This window comes from Falco peregrinus, chromosome 6, assembly GCF_023634155.1.
Source record: "Falco peregrinus isolate bFalPer1 chromosome 6, bFalPer1.pri, whole genome shotgun sequence".
Classification (NCBI taxonomy): Eukaryota; Metazoa; Chordata; class Aves; order Falconiformes; family Falconidae; genus Falco; species Falco peregrinus.
Genome location: NC_073726.1, coordinates 41,908,450 through 41,928,315, shown reverse-complemented (window position 1 = coordinate 41,928,315; position 19,866 = coordinate 41,908,450). Strand labels below are relative to the sequence as shown.

Here is a 19,866-nt window from a genome sequence, read left to right as displayed (position 1 = left end):
CAGAGATCTTGCAGTAGCTCCTGAGATATGCTCATGTTTTTGAGTCCTCATATTATGGTCTGACCATGTGACATTTGTGTGCTGCAGTAGTCCATATTTTCCTGCTCATTTTTTTAAATTCTGGGAAACATTTCTAAAGATGTTAATGTTCTTGAGAGTTCACAGACTTTGGTTATTCAACTGGGCCAACTTTTGGGTTAGGACTCAAATGTTTCTGAAGCAATGTTGATGGAAAAATGAATGGACTGGCTTTTGGCTCTTCCCTAGAGTATACACTATCACCACAGCAGAGATGTGGAAACTGACAGCTCAACATCTGGAACAAAGTGCCTACCAAACTCTATGAAAAGAGTATTTAAACCAGAGAATTCAGCTGCTTAGAGGCCATGAGAGAATTCTGTTGATTTGGAAAGACCATTCTTGTTGTGCTCTGTTTCTAAGTGTTTTGATTTATCTTCAGCTGGTATAAATTAGCATCATCAGTGAAAAAAATTGTTCTTAAAAATTCTTGAGAATTTGGCCACATACCAATGAAATTAAGCAAAAAAATAAAAACCAAACGAAAGCAAAACCAAAACCAACCAAAACCAGGCATATCAGTTATGTTTGTCCTGGCATTGTGTCTAATGAGTGTTTAGCTATCCTAAGAGTACTATAGATTAGATTATTTTAGGGTTTGGGGGTTTTCTTATAGTATTACAGTATTTTTTGATAAATTGAAGCTATCCTTTCCAGAAAACACTGGCATTTAGCTACCATTAACATCCACAACCCTTTCCTCAGCGTAGGGCAGACTTGGCTAAGACACCTCTCTATTTTAAGGGTCTAAAAATAACACATGGAGTCCATCTGCCTGCCATGCATAGGCAGAAAGCAGCGTTCTCCCTTCAGCTGCTTGATGTTATCTTCAGCCTTAGGATATCTGACTTATTCTTAAAACCCCAAAATATTTGTTAAGAAAGTAAAACCAATGCCTTGCAGTGATTGTAGAGCTTCTGTAACTTATTTCCAGCAGCCTCATTAGGATGAATTTGTGTGTTATCCAATGCTTGATCTGGTGGCCAGTTTTCCCAGTGTGCTTGATAATGATATCATTTTTATTTTATGGTGTATTTCAAGAAACCAATTCAGTTTGCAGGTTGTTGGTTATTAAGAAGTATTGGGAAAATGGGTGAGGAGTAACTGCGACTTCAATACACATTGAACTTGTAGGTGTGGTTTTAGGTTATATGAAAATCATTCCTGTTACAGAGGGAATGTTACAGCATCACTGCCTGTATCACAGCCATTCCAGGATTTCTGAATAATTCTCTGGTGCTGTTATTTGTTATTGCCTGACAAGTACAATCAGCACGAGCTAGGGTCATTTGTGCAGATGGGGCCAGTTCTGGTACCCTTATTCACTGAAAATAGGCGTAACAACTGCTAGAGTTTCTGAAGCACTAAATAACACATACTAGCAAAGGGATGTTTTGCATCACCGTAGCTTGGTCAGGATGCTCTCCTAGCATTAACTTTTTATCCTGGTGAATTTTATGTTTTGCTCTCTGCTGGTTATAACTGAAGTGTGAGACACAAACACTCTGTTTCTGAAATATTAAGTGCAATAAAGTGGCTTCTTCACAAACCATTAATAATTTTTTAAAAAAAAACAACTGCCTACTACACAAATTGCTAAATTGTTTTGATTTTTTATGTTTATTTTTAGTCTTGGAACTGAACCAGGTGATTATTCCCACTTACGGAACTGTGCCGGATCAGCAAAACCTCCATACTCCTGAATGGGTGGGTATTTCTTTAACTATGACTACCTGTAATCTTTTCTCGTATAGATATGCAACAGTCAGTTGTTGCTGTTCCAGAAGGTCAGCATTCCTTTGCATTCGCAGCACATGCAGTTCATCAGCATGACTGAATCAGAGTTGCTGTATCTGTTTCCCTAAAGGTACCTGAAATCATTGACTCAGATGTGAAAGTGCAGTTTGACACAGGCACTGGACTCAATTAAAAGGGACCAAAATATATTCACTATAAACTGATACACACATGTACACTTCCTTTCTATATATAATTTTGTACATGCATGTGTAGTATTTCTGTGTGTGTATACAAAGATTAATTATGAACACACCCTACATAGAAACACACCTACCCTATAGATTCATACACAGGTATTAGTTGCCCAACTTGTGAATTCAGGGTTCGTTTTTACAGAAAGCTTGGAGATACCAAGAAATTCCTTGCTCCAATCAGAGACTGAAGTGGCAAGAAGAAAAAAGACCTGGAGGTGTGCTGCAGGAAACAAATACCCAGAGTCCCAGGAAATGAGCTTCCTTCTGGGAGCTGGGTACCCTCGCCTCCCTGCCTCTGCTCCTGTCCCAGTGTTTTGCAGCAGAGTGTTCTTTCTTTAGTGCTGCTTCAGTGTCTGCAAAAATATTTAAACATTGTTTGGAGCATGAGGTGGAACCAAGAGCTTCTATTTCCCATCTGAGTGCCCTGACTAGCGTGTTATAAAAATCCTTCTTAGACTTTCCTTGTGGTTCAATGAAATATTTTTTTACGTATTTATATGAAATGAAATAGCATCAAAACAGCTGGAATGTCCTATACCTTGTGGTTAGAACAGCCTCCTCCAAACAGTCTTGGTAGAATTTATTTTTATTTCTACTGTCAAAAATTGACTGTCAGAATCAATTTTTATTTTTGGTTACTCATGTTTAGCAGCAGTTGTAATTTCTGCTCTGTTTTAGCAGCATCTTTTCTGCACTGCCCCTTCCATGTCAGGTCTGCCTTGTTGGCCACTGGGCAGTTAGAGTGGGTCGAACAGGCCAGAAAGATAAAATTGAGATCTGCTGAGCCTGGCTGTTACATGGGTGAGTGCTAACTGTAGCTAGAAATGGAAACTGAAGTGGAAAACTGACCTTAAATGATTGAACAAAGGGCAAATACTGTGTCTCTTGTCTAAACTTAGGTCATGCTTTGCAGCTGGAAGTATTCTGGAAATTTGATTTGATTTTGCAAGTCGTCCTGGAGTAGCCAAGACTGAGTAAGTTATTGGCTAATAAAAATGGTCCTGTTCTTCTTATGGTGCTGTCTGTAATTAGAGGATCACATGCTAAGTTTGCTGTGAGAACTCTGTGCCTCATTTGACACATGAGTAGGGTATTAATCTCCAAAAAAGCCCAAATTCTGTGAGGATGTTGTTTGTACTACTTCGGCAAGGTGTAAATGTGGCAGGAAGTTGCAGGGAAGGAATGAAAGGCTCTTACAGCTAAAGAAACTGTGTTCGGTCCTAGATAATTGGATTTTATCCCTGCTTCTGCTACAGAGTTCTGTGCAAGACTTGCAAAGTCATATCCAGCTTTTGTTTTATTTCTTGAGTGTCAAAGGGGAAAATCTGTGGCCCTGTTTGCATTAGTTCAAAATAGTCACATACGGACCTGAAACTGAGTGGATTGCTTTTTGAAGAGGGAATTGCTGAGCTCTCTGGAAAGATGTCACTGTCCTGGCGTCTCAAGCTGGAATTCCAGATTTAGGAAACAGTCTTTGGTATTGATCTCCAGAGGCCTTATGTGGTCGCTGCTAAAATGAGGATTATACTGTTACTTTCTCTTCTGGGGGATCTTATAAAATTAAATTTCTCAAAATTTACAGAACATTGAGATTCTATGAGGAGAATGCCACAGGAACAACCAGAACAAAATCCCTGTTTTAAGCATTCAGGCTATTTAGATGAGATGTAACAAAAAAAGACCCTGAATTAGGAAGAGAAAAAGGAGTATTCCATAACTACTACAAGGAGGGTAGAAGTATGGCATGTGGCTGTCAATTAAGTCATGGATCATAAACAATATGTATAAGGAAGGCTAAACTGCATAGACAGCATTAATTTGAGCTTTTTCCAGCTCCCAGATGTTTCATTGTGCAGTCTTACTTACTTTGTGGGTAGATAGTTTGAATTTGGATGTAACAGGAAGATTTTTTTTTTTGAGAGTCAGCATATGCAGAGGGGAGGATAACTTCTTCAAATTGTCCATTATGTACTGCCCCTCAAATACTATTTCTACAGCAAGAAAGCTTTAGGGAAATCCAGGAAAGTGAATTCCCCAGCTCTTACATCCCAAGAAAGATGGGAGGTGCTGAAAAGCAGGTTTTCAGCAGAATACTGTCCTCACCTTTCTTTAAAATTAGGGCTGTTTGGCCTGTCTCTGATCAGGAGTGCTGGAATTCTTCCTGCAGCCAGCAGCGACCTGACGCTCAGACAGGAAGTCAAGTGGGTGTCTGGTCCAAACTTAGCTCAGGGGACAAGGCATCCCGATGCCTGGCCAGTCACCAACCACGTTCTGCTGACAGAAATGTATGACTGTAACGATGCCCTGTATTTTTCTGCTTTGTCTTTTGTCTCAGTTCACTTTGTTACATGGAAAATTTTCTTTGCATGTTGAGGGTATGAAAAAATCTTCTGATTAAGTGCTTGCTAATAATCTCATTGTTGCTAAAAACAGAACTAAAACAGTCATCTGTTGTTATTAGTAAATATGAGTCACAAGAGGCACAAGGGTTTTATGGCCCTATAGAGACAGACTAACGTTAGTATGTGATATGCAAATAAAGATCTACCTTACGGAAGTTATGTCATGTATTGTATATATATCTTATATCTTCCAGAAGTAAATGCTTGTGCTGGTCTTAAGGTCAGAAAGGTGTCTGTATTGGTCACTCAGAACATGAAGTAATGAAAGATCTTGTTATATAGCTGTGATAGTAAGAACTTTATATTTCTGTGACATTTTCTTTAGATGATCTCAAAGCATTTTACAAATAATTATCTTTCATGATACTCTGTTAATATAATTTGTTTCCTTTTTATTTACTTGATTTGAAGTTCCCCGAGACCTGTAGAGAGAAATAACTCTGCCCCTAAACAGGCACTCTGAAATTTTCACCTACGTAAACCCCACAACAGAAGTGTAACCTGCAAGACAGTCACCGTGCCCTGGTGGGAGGATTTTTTACAGGTGCCTGTCAGCAGAGGTGATGTAATACAGGCTCCACTCTGCTCTCCTGTTTCCCAGTACTGATTTATTCCCTGGTGTGCTGCAGGAAGCTGTTTTGAAGCGTATCTGAAAATTATGTGAGATTGCAGACAAGTAGTTTATCCCTCCAGTAATGATTTCATTTGGTGCTATCGACAGTCACACCAAAGGCTTATGCAGACAAAATAAAGCACTCCTTTTATCCTTACAGTTAGATAAGTCATTCCTGCAGAATCTCTTGTTATTTAAAAAAAATCGGCTTACAATACTGTGCTTGTTCAGTGTGTAGTAAACAATAAATAACTGCAATTCCTGTGCACATATTTTTCTTCATGCTTCTCTCCGTGCTGCCCTTCCCACCATTACCCCCACTGAATGTTTAACACTATAATGCCCAGAGAAGCCTGGAAAAGTGAAGACGGGTTTCTTTGTAACGCCACCGTTTTCACTTCCCTGGCATGGAGCATCGCTGTTGCTGATGGGAGTTTTCCACTAGCACAGACTCCTTTCATCTTCAGCTGCAGGCATCACATGTAGCCATGACTACAGGAATGGTCTCAAGAGTAAGACACGGCAACTCCCCTTAGATACCGGCAAGCCTGGTTATACGTGTGGAGGAGCACATGATAGTCTCCCTGCTGAGGAACTTTGAAACAAGGGGCTGAGTTCCAAGAGGTTGGTTCCATGGTGTGGTCGCTTGAGTTACTTCAGTATTTACAGCCCAGTGTGGAGGGGCAAGCCTGTCTCCTTGTCCCACCTGTCCCTTCTCCAAGTGCCACTCCGTCCTGGGGGCTGGGAGAGCAGATGCTGCTTACCAACGACTGCTTGTGCTGGGTTAGCAAAGAGCACAGAAAGCTCCATATTTCTTTGCCGAGGTTGCCGCAGGGGGCCAGTGTCAGGGAGGATGAAGAGAGGGGGTGTAAGCAAGGGAGTGTGCATGACAGAGGGCTGCTCAGGGCTGCCCGGAGACCTTCAGTGTGATTACATCAGTGCAGAACTTCCCTGTTCCAGCAGGATCCCACCTGCTGCTTGTACATCCACGGGTAGTGAGGCCCCAAGCAGTGGGTCTGTAGAATAAGGCATCTGGTGCTGAGGAGGTGGTGTCTGCATTGTACATGTTTCTGGGCTTTTTGTTACCTCCAGTCTCTTCCTTGGAGCAAAGAACCACCGGTGTTCACCTGGTCTGACCCTGCTCTGAACTGAAACGCAGAGGTACACCTACATGAATGTGGCTAACCCACATAGGTGTAACCTAAGTGTTCCAAAAAGCTATCCACAGCCAGGCCCTCCTCTCCCTCGGATTCTTTCTGTTAATAAAGTAGCTAATGGCTCCCTGTCTCTCAGAGGTAGGCAAGTGGTTGATTGTACAGCACCTGGAGAGTTCAGAAGCACTGCGGTGTATGTGCTAAATATAATTAGTATTTTACAGCTAAATGTATTATTGTTTTTAGTTATTAATGATGTTAATCAATATTAACCTGCTGTCCACTAGGGTGTTATTATAACATTAGAGTACACAACTGATTGTCTCCATCAGTACTTAAAATGTGATTATCCTGAGGCTAAGAAAATTAGCGCGGTAAATAGACCCTGTGTTTGTTTCTTCCAAAACAAAGAAGTATCAATGGGCCTGTTCATTATTTTGGGTTCTAATTTGCTGCTAATACTTAAGAAAAATTACATATTGGAATTTCAGCCCCATTAACTTATGTTTCTATGCACACAAGCTTGTGTGCATTTGTATGATAATAACATTTATAATACTGTCAAATAATATTACATATTTTTTAAAAAACAAATATTGTCTCAAAGGAATTATTAACTTCAGAGTACAGCACATCTTTTTGGCTTCCAGTCCTGTTTGTCCCCTGGTAATTATGTTGAATAATATATGATTTTTCATTACAAACTATCCAGTAGGGATTACAAGATACATCACACATCTAAGTTAATGTGGCCATCAGAACCCTGACTATTACATTCCCTTTTGTATTTTATGTCTTACTTTTAATTGAGCAACATTTAATGTTACATTACGATTGATTTGTGTGGGTCTTAATCTTGATCTCTTAAGTATTCAGGCTTAATGAGTCAATTCTTTATTATTTTATTGATGTATAAAGCATCTATGTATAGGTCAGTTGAACAATACCCTTGTGTTTAAAAGCAGTAGAGATTACGTTTAAGAAGTTAGCTTTGTAAGTATAAACTTCTGTGTATCTGGATTCATGCAGTCCAATAATGATTACTCTATCCCCTATATTCCATTAAATATACATGCATAGTTTGATATATATATATATATATAGAGAGAGAGGAAGGTGTATGTATATGGTAACATGTATGTGTCAAGTATGCAAGTAAATTCATGAGTCAGAATACTGATTAACAGGTCTGGTTAGTGACAATCCAGTTAAGCTAAGCATCACTGCACCATACTGGTTTTATAAGCTTAAAGAAGACTACATTTAAAGGAAAATTATTTAGACAGTAAAGTTATGCAATCACAAATTATGATCAAAACTTGTTAGATCAAAACTTGATCTGATGTTTGCTGTCTGCCATTTCTTCTCTATCCTGTGGACAGGTCATACAGGAAAAAGAGCTGAAAGCTGTAGCAAGAAAACCCTCAGAGCTATTACTACTTGTACACTTTGGAGTGCTTGAATTTCACAACTAAACTCTGTCTTGTTAAACAGAAGTTACTATAATGCTTTTTCTAAGATTCAAAAGACAAAGAAGCCCAATTAAAAAACCTTCTGCTTTATGCAGTGGCCACAGTTGCCCTTGTTACTCATTATCACAAGGTTTGGGCTCTGTGTCTCCAGCATTGTGACACAGAGCAATTTCAGCCCAGGGAAGAGCAGGGGCTGCAGGACAGTGCTCTGTGCAAGGCTGGGCTCAGCTCCCCACGCCCCCTCTTCTGCTGCTGCCCCAGCACCTCTCAGGCTGCCTCCCAACAGGGGCTGTTGGCTGTTGCCAATGCTTTCCTCCCAGTGGGAATCTAGTCAACGTGAAGTCATCATGATTGTTGTTTAAAGGAGACTGGAAATGGTTGCAGCAGGGGCTGCATTTGATACCCATGGGTAGTCCTCCACAAGAGGAAAATTTGTCAGGGTCAAGTCAAATTGCTTGATGGGACTTTGCCAACGCTAACTTTCAAGAATTTAGAAATTCACATCTGTGACTTGCTTTGGGTGATAGAGATACTCAGTGTCACTGTGGCTTGGTGATGCCATCTGAAAGTTTGGAGCGGGTTTTTTTTTTCCCTAAAACTTTATTCGCACTGTATGGAGTTGTATGTTGATTTGGTGACTGCCTAGGTAGTTTCTGAATCCTAGGACAGGTTGTGGAAGTGGTGTGCAATATGTGTGTATACTGGCTGTATGTCAGCATATATATATATATATATATATATATATATATATATATATATATGCATGTGTGTATGTCAGCAGCTGCTTGATGTCAGGTTTGTCACAAATCTCTAGTCACCGGTGGGATTCAGAGAAAACTGTTCTAACCAAGAATCTGCTCACACTGTTTGAAGCAACTGAGTTAACAGGACCTCTTTGCAGCAGGTCCTAGCCTTTGTACATACAACATAAAAAACAGTGAGTTTAAACTCCCCTGTGTTTATTTAAAAGATGGAAATTGTGTCATAATTATGGGGAGACACATCTTGGTTGCCTGTTTTGACTCAGCCAATAAACAGTAGAAAAATAGCCTACAGGGAGAGGTTTAGAGTGAAACTCCTGGGAAATTTTGTTTTGGAAACACTGACACATGTAGTTCCTAAAACACTGTATGCTCCCTGGAACAGGGATGCTCCTCACTGTAGACTGTCATTCTTCCCAGTTTTATCGCAGTTGAAGAACAGCCATTTCAGTCTGTACTTAAGGGGTTTCTGACACCATAACCACATTTCCATGTGTCTTTCTGTGGACCAGACATCCCAGAGCTCACAAAAATGGATCTGGCATCCCTCATGAAGTTTGGCCTGCACTGACAGGGAAATTCCAGGAGTAGGACATCTGAGAATCTTTTCCATGTCCCCAGAGGCACAGCATGTTCAAGAGATTATTGTGGATCATTTTGCCTGGCCTTAGGCCACCCTGCATGCCCAGCCATCTGGAAGCCAAGGCTCCTCTGCAGTCAGTACGGGAGTCATGCCAGCTTTGGAGGTCTTACCATCACTAATGCAATGCTGAGTCCCATTTCAAACATTTGATACCTATAAACTTCAGTGGCACTGCCCTCGTTAACACCAGGGATGGATTTGGCCAAGTACCTGAGAGTTTGGTGCTCATTGCATAACATGATGATTCTGATAACATTACAGCTATATATTGCCTGAAAGGGGGGTTAGTTACATGTGACAGTGCCCTCAGAGTACTCTAAGAAACTACAAAATCATTACTTGAGCATTCAGGTTCCCCTGTCATCAATGTCTGTATCATTTCACACATGAAACAACACATTAAGATGTTATTAGTGGATATGACAATCTATCCTACTTTCCTCCAGGGACTAGATAATGGCTTATGGATATATTAATCCTTTTGATTTTGGCATCTATTATAACATGATGGATGTGAGGCATACAATAATGTTTTTTCCTTGCTGAGATATTGCAAATAAAAAGAGAAATAAATCCACATAGAATGTGTCCATTTTGAGAGCTCATCTCCAGCCTGGCCATGTTGTTTGTTCTTTGGGCAATGATGGGTTTGGGTATTAGCATACATAAAACTGCTCTTTTTTTTTTTCTTTTTTTTTTTTTTTTACTGATTACAGAGATGCTTAAACTTCTGGTAGGTAAGGGCACAGATGGGAATGCACTAATTCTGAGACTTCCATCAGGCAACAACATGTCTTGTAGACAAACTAACAGTGTATCTGTGATGGCATACAAATTATTTGACAGATGCATTATTTGGTAATGGTGCTGCATCCCAGTGCTCCTCCCACTGCCAAAAGCTAACACACCATTTTTAAAGAACGAAATTAGGTCAAAGTTCTGTTGATTTTATGTTATGCAGAGAACTGCCAAACTCCTCTGGATGTATTTTTTTCTTCTGTTCTACTCCATGCTACTTTTGTTGTCCTTTTTAGCTTCTTGTTATATGAGTCTGATATATGTTGAAGTTCTCTGTTCACTGAAATACTGTATAACAGGAAGCAAGTAAGGAACTGGCAAGTAAAAGTCTTCATATTAACCTGTGCTACCTGCCTTCCAGGTGGATTTTGATGATAAGCCTGACTCCTTGTTCTTCAGTGATGGGCAACGAAGAATTGACTTTGTTTTGGTGTATGAAGATGAAAGTAAAAAAATTACTCATAAGAGGAGTGATCGTAAAAAGCAAAAGGTAAGTTATTTTGCATATAAATCCGAATAATTTGTTGAGTGTTAGAGCAGTGGGCAGAAAGGACAGTGCCCTCACCCAGAACGGCAATTGCATTGCCCTGTCCTCACAGCACTCTTGGGAGCTGGGAGGCTGAAGCCCATCAAACTGAGCAGAAAACAGGCAGGGGTGAGCTCAAGCCAGCAGATTGCTGTGTAAATGGGCAGAGCGTGGCACACTCTGTCTGTCGGTGTGCTCAGTCACCTCAGAGCATCCTCTTGGGAGGGAACCCTTCAGGAGATGTGAGCAGAAAAATGCTGGGGTCAGGTTCCCAGTTAGAATTGCACACCAAGATCTGCAGACTTGGAGCAGTTTTCTGTACCTACAGTGATTGAATAAGGCCCCTAGTGGACTTTGGTATTAAAATCAGGGTGTTCAGAGGAACCCATACTAGGAGGCAGCTGACCAGGTGCTCCAGATCACAGTTACAAACATAGCTGCTGACATTCTGCCCAATGTACGTAACATTCAAGTACGTAAGTCATTTATGGGAAATAATTGTACAGCATTTTGCCACCAGAAATTCTCCCTGTACCACTCCTTCCCTTCACAGTTCAACAGCTTGGCCCTTCCTAGGGACCTTGCAAACAATTTCTGACTCAGGCCAGTGACTGCTTGATGCTCCTTAGCACCTGCGAACAACAATCACAGATTATTTGTAACTATGATGTTTCCATTATTTCAATAGTTCTGTCAGTGGTCTACATTCACAGAAACAAGCTCAGCCATGCGACTGAGCTATTTTAGTTGTGAACTGCCTGAGAAATACCCATCCACGGGACCGCAGTCCCCTCAGCGTCTGCACTCTCCCACTCACCCACTTCTTCCTCGGATTTAGCAGCTCCCCATGTTCCAGCAGCAGCATGTGGTAGAGACGGGCAAGGACAAAGATATCACTGAAAGCAGCTTATACACAAATACTGATTTGCAGTTAGGAAAGAGTAGGAGTAAAAAGGCCTGTAGCTAAGTCGGTTGATATTCATTACACAGTGTTGTCGTTGGCATTAACAGGGTGGCCATAAGGAATGTCGTTAGCAGGGTCTGAGGGAGTCCTGCCGTGGGTGGATGTTATATTACACATGATCACAGGATCAGCAATAAAAATTAATTGAAAGAAGTAATTAGAAACAAAAAGCTGCCCCTTTGGAAACAATTGTTTTTATCAATTAGCATTTTACATTTATGTTTGTAATATTTGGCCATTGCCCAAATGTACTTAAAAAATATAATCAGTTTCTTTTCCAAACAGGAAATTAAATGTGAGCAGTGGAATAGTATTTTTAGTGCAGCATTAATGTTAGGACATTAGCTTGAACAAAACCATGAATAATTAGACCAGGAGATTGTGTGTAATGTGCTAGTGCATGCAAAAAAAAGTTTACTTTCAAAGGTCTCAGCCCTACAAAGATCTGCAGCCACACTGGTTCAGTGGCACACTGAGGAAGAGGAAGCAGTCTACCTACATGCAACAGATGTGAGAACACGAGTACATTAGGGTAATGATCAGATAAGGTGAAGACTGCGTGGCTGGAGAGCAGCTCTGTGGAAGAGGCCCTCGTGGTCTTGGTGGACAGCAAGCTGAACAAGAGCCGGCTGCGCGGCCTGGCAGCAGGGTGGCCACCAAAGACTGTGTGGACACAAATATGGCCAGGGGACTGAGACACGTGATTGGGGTGATGTGGATGTGTCAGAGGGAAGCTGAAAACAGGGGTGACAGCAGTTTCCAGAGCCAGGATTTCCATGTACAGGGAGAATCTGAAATCATAGGGGTACCGTGGAAGGCACAGGCAACAATTTTGGTACTGGGCATGGGTACAGTGCTGAAAGGGCAGCAGAAAGCATAGAAAGAGACAAGGATGAAATGGCAGTTACAGAGGACTTCCAAGCACAAGAACAGACAGACACTGAGCTGGAAAACTAATGAAAAAAATCCAAAGCTGTCCGCGAAACAGACAAAACACTGCACACAAGGTAAAGTGCCAGAGGGCACCTAAAGGTGGAGGAAAGAGAAGAGGGAGTGAGGAGAGGGTTTTGTTCAATGAGTCTGTCATGTAAGCTGAAATGAGTCATCTGGTCATAACCAGATTCCTGCGATACAACTGAGAAAGACTGGCTGGCTCTCTAATGCCTCACATACAGGTTGTCATCAGTTTAGAAATGCATTTCCTTTATCTGTTGGAGGAATGGTCTTTTAAAATGTGAATAGGCATAAGCTTTCTGACTTCTTAGGATGGGACAGGTACAGGTCAGCTCCAAGCACACAAACACTTTAATCAGCTCAAATACAGAGAGGTCCTTAGTCTCACTTGACATCACTTGCTATGCAAGAGGAGGAGGCTGTGTGCGCTGCAGATCTTCATTCCCTAAGCAAATACTGCACAGACTTGGCAACACTATAACATTTTTCTTCCTGCGCCTCCTCCTGAGTGGGATGCAGGACACTGCCTTGAGACCTACCTCACACTCATACTAGGACTGAGAGAAACTGAGAAGTAACAAAAGAAATAAATATGAACAGAGTATTTTAAAAGAAGAAACAAAACGCATATACCTTATGTCTGAGATGGAAAGGGAAGATTTGCATCCTTGGAATTCCAGGGAGGAAATTAACATTTTGGCCTGCTACAGTTCCCAGAATGGTGTGGGGATGATGCTGCCCAAGATATATACAGGTTTTATACAGTGTTGGCTTAAAACCTGCTTGATAGCTTGTCTTTACTGACACTGTTGTTTATTTGGTTGTATTTTTTCCTGGGGCAAATGACTTCTACCCTTGTGCTGAAATACAACCAAAATGAGGAGTATTGACATTTACTATCAGCTTTAAATATTGCATACGTCATGTCTGTCTCTGATCAATGATGAACTGAAAATGTCAAATTTTATAATCAGTATCTTGTGTAATTCAAGGTGCTTTAAGCCTGAATAGGTTCCTTACTCATGCTACTTATTCTTTGACTCCCCTGACAGTTTTATAGAGCTATTATCCAGAGCTTTATTTTTCACAGATTTGAAAACCCCACCTTATTAAAGAATAGCAGATCCAGTGAAGTCTGTTCTCATAGGGTGAAATCCTCACCTCACTGGGGTCAGCAGCACGGTCTCCACTGGCCATGTGCAACATTACAGGTCTGTGACATGTAGGGACCACGAGTGTAGTCGCTGGGGCAAATTCTGTCTGACACACTCTGCACCACACCTGATTCCATGATGTGGAAGTCAGGGCAGAATTTAAATTTTTAGTGGACATCTATAGATCTATATTTCTGAAGTGCAAGGTTTTGGGTGCTGCACTGTGTGGTTTTGTATGATACTGAGAGTGGAGAGTCCCGAAATGCTTATTGAGTTTAGTCAGAAGGACTTGAAAATCAGACCTCTGCCTAGGTATCCAATTTACTGGATTGAGAGAAATGGGGCACAGATCCATCTATTCTTCTGCAGCAAGAGAAGTTGGGTCCTGGGACCATTGTTATATTTGATTTGAATAGCTTTCCACCCTTTTTCGAAATAATTGTATGAGTGTAACTGAGAAAATGGCCCAGCATTGATTTATGCTAATTAGCCATATTCGTGGGAAAAAATCTCAGAGGACATAAGGAAATAACTAAAAACATGGGGATGATCTGGGTAGAAGGAACAAAAATACGGGATTCTGAAGCTCTTGGAGATGCTCAGTGGTGCTGTGCTTCTCTCATTTTCACTTGTTTCTGAAATCTAGTTTAAAGAAAGCAAAGTCAAACTAATGAAATGGCATCCTCATGGAAGTTTCTAACATAATTTACAGATCCAAAAGTTAGCAGATAAGGTTCATATTTGCAACTCGGTTCCAACTCCAAACCTTATTAAGTTGGTATACAATTAATTTTGGAAGCACTAGCAAAAATCAAACTGTCAGGAGCAGATTTCAGAAACTGTACCTTGCAAGCAACTGAAATTCCTGCACAAAGCATGTTTTTTAAATCTACAGTTTATGTACCCTGTTTGTCAGGATAAGTTACCATCAGAATAGAAATTAAATATCACCAGTCTTTCCAGGAATGCTCCAAAATGCCAGTTTTATCTGTTGGGGTCCTCAAGGAGCTCATTGTCAAAAGTTAAAGGGTCAGCTCCAGAACGGTGAATTCAAAATGAATGGATGCAGAATGTCATTCTAATCATCTGCTTCCCCCCAACAAAAATAAACAGAAAGACTGTCAGTAATTGAAGTAGGAATGCGGGAAAAATCTTCATTTCCAGCCATGAAGTAACCTGTGCCTCACAGAAATACACAGATACTTTTTTTTTTAATTTAAATGAAAACTATAATTCACAGAGAGTATTGCACACTTTTTCTTTTTTTTTTAAGTACAGTGTTACAGAGAATGTCAGCACGGTTACTTTGTAAGCAAACAATGAGTAGTCCCTGCCTCTAGTCTTGTTTAGTTTAAATAAACAAACAACGACAAAAAAAGCTTTGATAACTTTTCAAAAAGTAATTGTATTTCTTCCACTATTTAGCCTGTGTCATTCTTGTGGTGAGAGAACAATGCTTGGGTTTACAGAAAGAAAGGTACCTCCATGCCATTTTGTGCAGAGATTTGAGGCAGTAGAGGATGAGGCTCAACATGCCTGTGGTGGGCTCAGCCAACCTAACCGGGAAGTCTGACAGTAAGAATGAAAGGGACCTTTGGCACTGGGAGGAGAGCAGCCACACCTGCCCTGGTCTCTGCTGGCTGGATTGGTTTTGAAGCAGGAACTCACTGAAATAAAACCTCGGCTCCTGAGGCAACCCCAAATGCAAATTTTACTTCTTTGCCTGACGGATGGAAGGAAGGATGACAGAAGGATGGGAAGACAAATGGAAAGAGGGAGTTACTCTGAAGTTACAACATACATTCATAAGCCCAGAAATGGGTCTTTCCAAACAGGGTAACTAAAAGCCACTGTTGAGAGCAGGGCTAGACAGCAGTATGGCCAGTTCTGTGTGGTCATGAATCAAGTTTCAGAAAATCACGAGGCTGGCTTAAAATCAGTGGGTATCTCAGAAAATATGTATTTGGAGTTCTTTGGGTTTACTATTTTTGTGTCAGCCTTTATAGCATATTCTGCTTCACATTTCTATGATTATCTTCAAACATAAGGGGAAGAAGCTTACAGAAGCAGAGCTTCTCAATCAATTAATTTCCTGATGCTGACAGCTGGGACTTTCAGGAAGGCTTCCAAATACCATCAAAGAAACTGAGAGCTGGCAGCTGGTATTGATACAGCGATCCTCTCCACTCCCTTTAGCTGATCTCCATGGGGGAGGCTTTGGGCCCCATGCTCTTTTTCTTACTGACTGTGATTTATCTGTTGCCTGTCAGGTAAGACAGGGATGGCTATTCAAGCACTGCTTCCTTGTTAGGATTTTTCCCCTGAAGCCACACAGATATTGTTTTGGGGAACTTTTCTCTTTGCACAAAAGAAACTGAACAACAATAGGAGTTGGTGTTCTTCTGTCACCGTAATCGAAGCAAGTGCTCCCTACCATTTACAAAACACAGGGGAAAAAACTGCTAGTGGTCTGCTACCAATTTCCAGACCCACAATCTTTTAGTCTCCTCAGCTTGGCAAGACAATCACCAGACATTGAAAGCATTATGGTGGAAAAGCAGCTCCCAAGAGCTAATCCTTCTGCATGCCTGTAATACTTGGCATTTACTTACACTATGCTTTCACTTTCTTAAGATTGTATATGATTATGCATCCCATAGGGTGTTAGTCTGTTGGCTAGCCATTCAGTCATCAAAATCTGTGTCAGCTTTAGATCATGATTACATTATTATTACAACTTAGCCTTGCAGGTAGCTTAGCAAAATAGCAGATACTAAAATAAACTTTGGACAGTCTCCACCTTCCAACATAATATGCTATCATGTCTTTATGCGGTATTCCCCAGTCAATGCAAAACCACTATAGACTCCTCTGGGTAAAAGTCTAGCTCCTCCATAGATCATCATACGCATAATTCAATCATTTATATAAAATAGCAAAGCCCCTAATTAGCAAAGTCTCCCAGGGGCTTTGTTTCTCACTACCTGCATTAATGCATTATTAGAAACCTTAATGTTGTCAACATTCCTCTAAGATATGGAGGGCAAAATTAATTTGGGGAACTCCTTGCCATAATAAATTATTAAAGCAATCTGAATGGTAAGATTAAAAAAAAAAGTATTAGACCTCTACAAATGAGAATTGCCCCACATCCATCTTTGTGCTATTTAGGAAGAAATGAAAGGGTATTTTGCCCCCTGTCTTTTCTGTTTGCTGAAACAAAGCAGAACTCAGGTTGAAATATTTTCATGATTGAGTGTTATTCACTTTACAAAGAACCATGTGAGTATGGAAGAAGCAGAGAGGTAAGATGAAATGGCAGAAGAGCTAATAGTTAAGTAACAACTCCTGTGTTGTGTACTACATATATTAATGATCTGGTAAGGGGAAAAAGTTATGACATAATAAAAATTGGAAAGGAGATCATTATGTAGTTTCCTTAGAAGCCAGGATGACTGTGAACCTTTAGCTTTGAAGGAGAATAAAGAGCACTATTATGTGTGAAACATTGAAAAATACAAGGAAATATGTTACTGCAAGGAAAAAACTCATTCTCATTTGGGATTCTAAGTGCTGTTAGTACAAGGAAGATGCTTGGATGTCACAGGAAACAGAAATACTGTGTCCTCTTCAAGGTTCAGCTACCATCAAAATACTAGACAATAGAAAGCATTAGATACATACAATATATTATAGATGTGCATATTACATATAGATGTACAATGTTCTATACACAACGAAAAAAATATAAAGAGCATTATACTGTCACCAGTAAACAAGTGGATTAATGGGACATGGAAAAATACCTCCATGAAGAATGCTATCAGAGTTTGGAATTGTGGTTTTACCCTGAGAAAAGAGAGGAATAACGAGAAATGTGGTAAGTATTGATGAAAGAAGAAAACAGATGGCAAGATTTAGATCTTCCTGTCCCTAACCCAAGAATAAGGTGATACTCAGTAGAATAAAGAGGCAGAAAACCTGAAAGGGATAAAACCCCCACCTTTTAACAAAATATGAAATTAGTCCATTGTAACTGTTGCCACATGCAGGTGCTGCAGCTGAGAACTAACAAAGTATAAATGGAGTCGGCTGTTTATATTATTATACAGTTTTATTATTATTATTAATTCCAAGACTTGCTGGAGTTTTGAAAAAATAGTTTTTTATTCTTTGGGGACTTACAACAGTCTTTAAACATTAAAGAACTGGATGAAACTTACATGGAGATACAACTGACCTGTTCATGGAACTCCTGAAGATTTTTGCCCTTTTTGCTGAAGCATCTGGCTTTTGCTCCCTCAAGCGAGTGAGTCGTGTCTAGTCCTGAAGACCAGTTTCCATGTACCTATCAAAATTCCTAAGACTTTATCTAGAGGGTCATTCATTAACTCTGGTCCTTCACAGTAGCAACAGGTCTGGATCTTAAGCACATATCTTAAGGGGGTTAGTCTGGATGTAGAGAACCAGGCGACAGAAACTGTTGGACCATTCTTTTAGGTTGCTGTAGTGGTAGGTGTAGGACCCTTTAAGCACAGGGTACATGCATTCCGTAGGCCAGGGAGAGCTGGCTACCCTTGACTTACATGAACAAATAGCTCATTGGGGAACTATCCAGTTGATGCAAATAGCTTTTAAATTTGATTACTTCACGTTAAGTTTCAAAATTTCTTATAAATCCTTTATGGAGTTGTATATTTTGCATATTGAGGGGAGACAGGCTGCTTGTCTCTGTGTGTTTTTTGCGGGGAGGTCATGTGTGTGGAGAAGCAAATTCAAGATTGCAAAGACATTTCATATTTTTTGTAACTCACTACCTGCCAAGTGCTAGTAACTGTGAAGTGAAATTAAAATGATCCATGAATTTCATGTTTACCAAGGAAAACTTGTGATGTCCTTCCGGGGACATTGAATGCTCCTAGAATAGCACCACTGACTCTGCAAGTGCTACAGCTCTCAGCTTCTTCCTTTGGGGATGCTTATCCATGGGCTAAAATGTAGAGGGCTACTGCAGTCTGAGCCACTGTGTGAACTCATGATTAGTGTGAAAGAAGAATAAAGTTACAGATTGTTGGAAGGAAAGTGGAATGGAAAGCCCTTGAGATGAAGACTTTCAAAAGGGCAGATTAATGGGGTGAGGGAGGCTGCCGTCAGTAGTTCACGTAGTGACTAAAGGTGAAGAAGACTGGGGGTAATTGCTCTCAAAATTCAAACTGTGGGGCACATTTTTACCTCTGTAATGTACCAGAAAATGAGAGGGTGAGTTCCCCACAACTGCATTTGAGAGCAGTGTTGCATATTAGACAAAAGAAACCTGGTCAGGATAAGCAGGTGAGACTACCTATCGCCACATTAGCTGTTACGTAGACTATAGAGATAACAACTCAACAATTTTTCATTTGGGGAGGCAATTCCATTCTTCTATGCATACATATTTGTGAAATTTGGAACAGGTGTTTTACAGTGTTCAATACCTTTTAACAGAGGAAGAGACAAATATATGAATCAAACCTGATAAGCAACGGCTTGCAACTTGAAGCAACGAGATCGGTGAGTGCTCTTCTCTGTGAACAGCTGTGTCTGAGAGCTAAGCTGCTCCTGTGGGAATAAGGAAACTGAATATATATGAATTTACTGTAACATTTCTCTCCTCTCAGGAGAAAAAGGCCCACCTTTTTTTCTGTCTCTAGCGTCTCTGTGGTCTGATGCAAAATCTTTTAAATTTTGTGTCTGTTCCTTCCTCTGCAAAATGAATGATGGGAAGCTGGGAGACTGAATGGGTCATGTTTGCTCAGCACTTGTGAGATAAATATTACTGGCTATACTATGAGGAGAGGTTATTCCCCTACTCTGGCTGTGTAGGATGCGTGGGAAGCCAGTGGGTGCCCAGGGCCGAGCACCCCTGCCAGAAGAGCAGCACAGGGCTCCAGTACATGACCCTGCTCCTCGCAAGGCTTGGCACTATGCAAGTGGTTGTAACTCTCATGCTTTGTATATTTTGGGCCGTGATGTCACCTGCAGGCAGTTCAAGATTGCTGTTGTAATGCACACCAGCTGCCAGAGCTCCTGTCTCTTGCAGGGAGGGTTAGAGCCCCTCAGAGCCCCTTTCCTTCCTGTCCTGCAGGGCTGCAGCCATCCGTCCGGGTCTCTCCGTCCAGGACAATCACTTTCAGTCTGTATTTGCTGTTTGGTAATCTATACTGAGCTCCAGAAAAGGTCACTTTGCCCCTTCCTCCCAGATTAGACTCAGAATCCACGGCATCATGGTATTTACTTGATTTCTTCAGTGAGAGCTCCTGCTGCACATGCAGGGATGCAGTCTGGCTCTTCACATTCGTAAGAAAGCAAACCGC

The 19,866-nt window shown here is 40.8% G+C and overlaps 1 protein-coding gene across 1 annotated transcript in view; it reads left to right on the top strand.

The window, feature by feature from the left end:
- ANO6 (anoctamin 6) overlaps nt 1-19,866 on the top strand; it is a 78,984-nt gene that overhangs the window by 27,119 nt on the left and 31,999 nt on the right. The window contains exons 2-4 of the mRNA XM_055808972.1: nt 1,709-1,785; nt 10,277-10,405; nt 18,998-19,063. Coding sequence (XP_055664947.1) covers nt 1,709-1,785; nt 10,277-10,405; nt 18,998-19,063 — 272 coding nt within the window. The remainder of the gene's footprint in view (nt 1-1,708; nt 1,786-10,276; nt 10,406-18,997; nt 19,064-19,866) is intronic.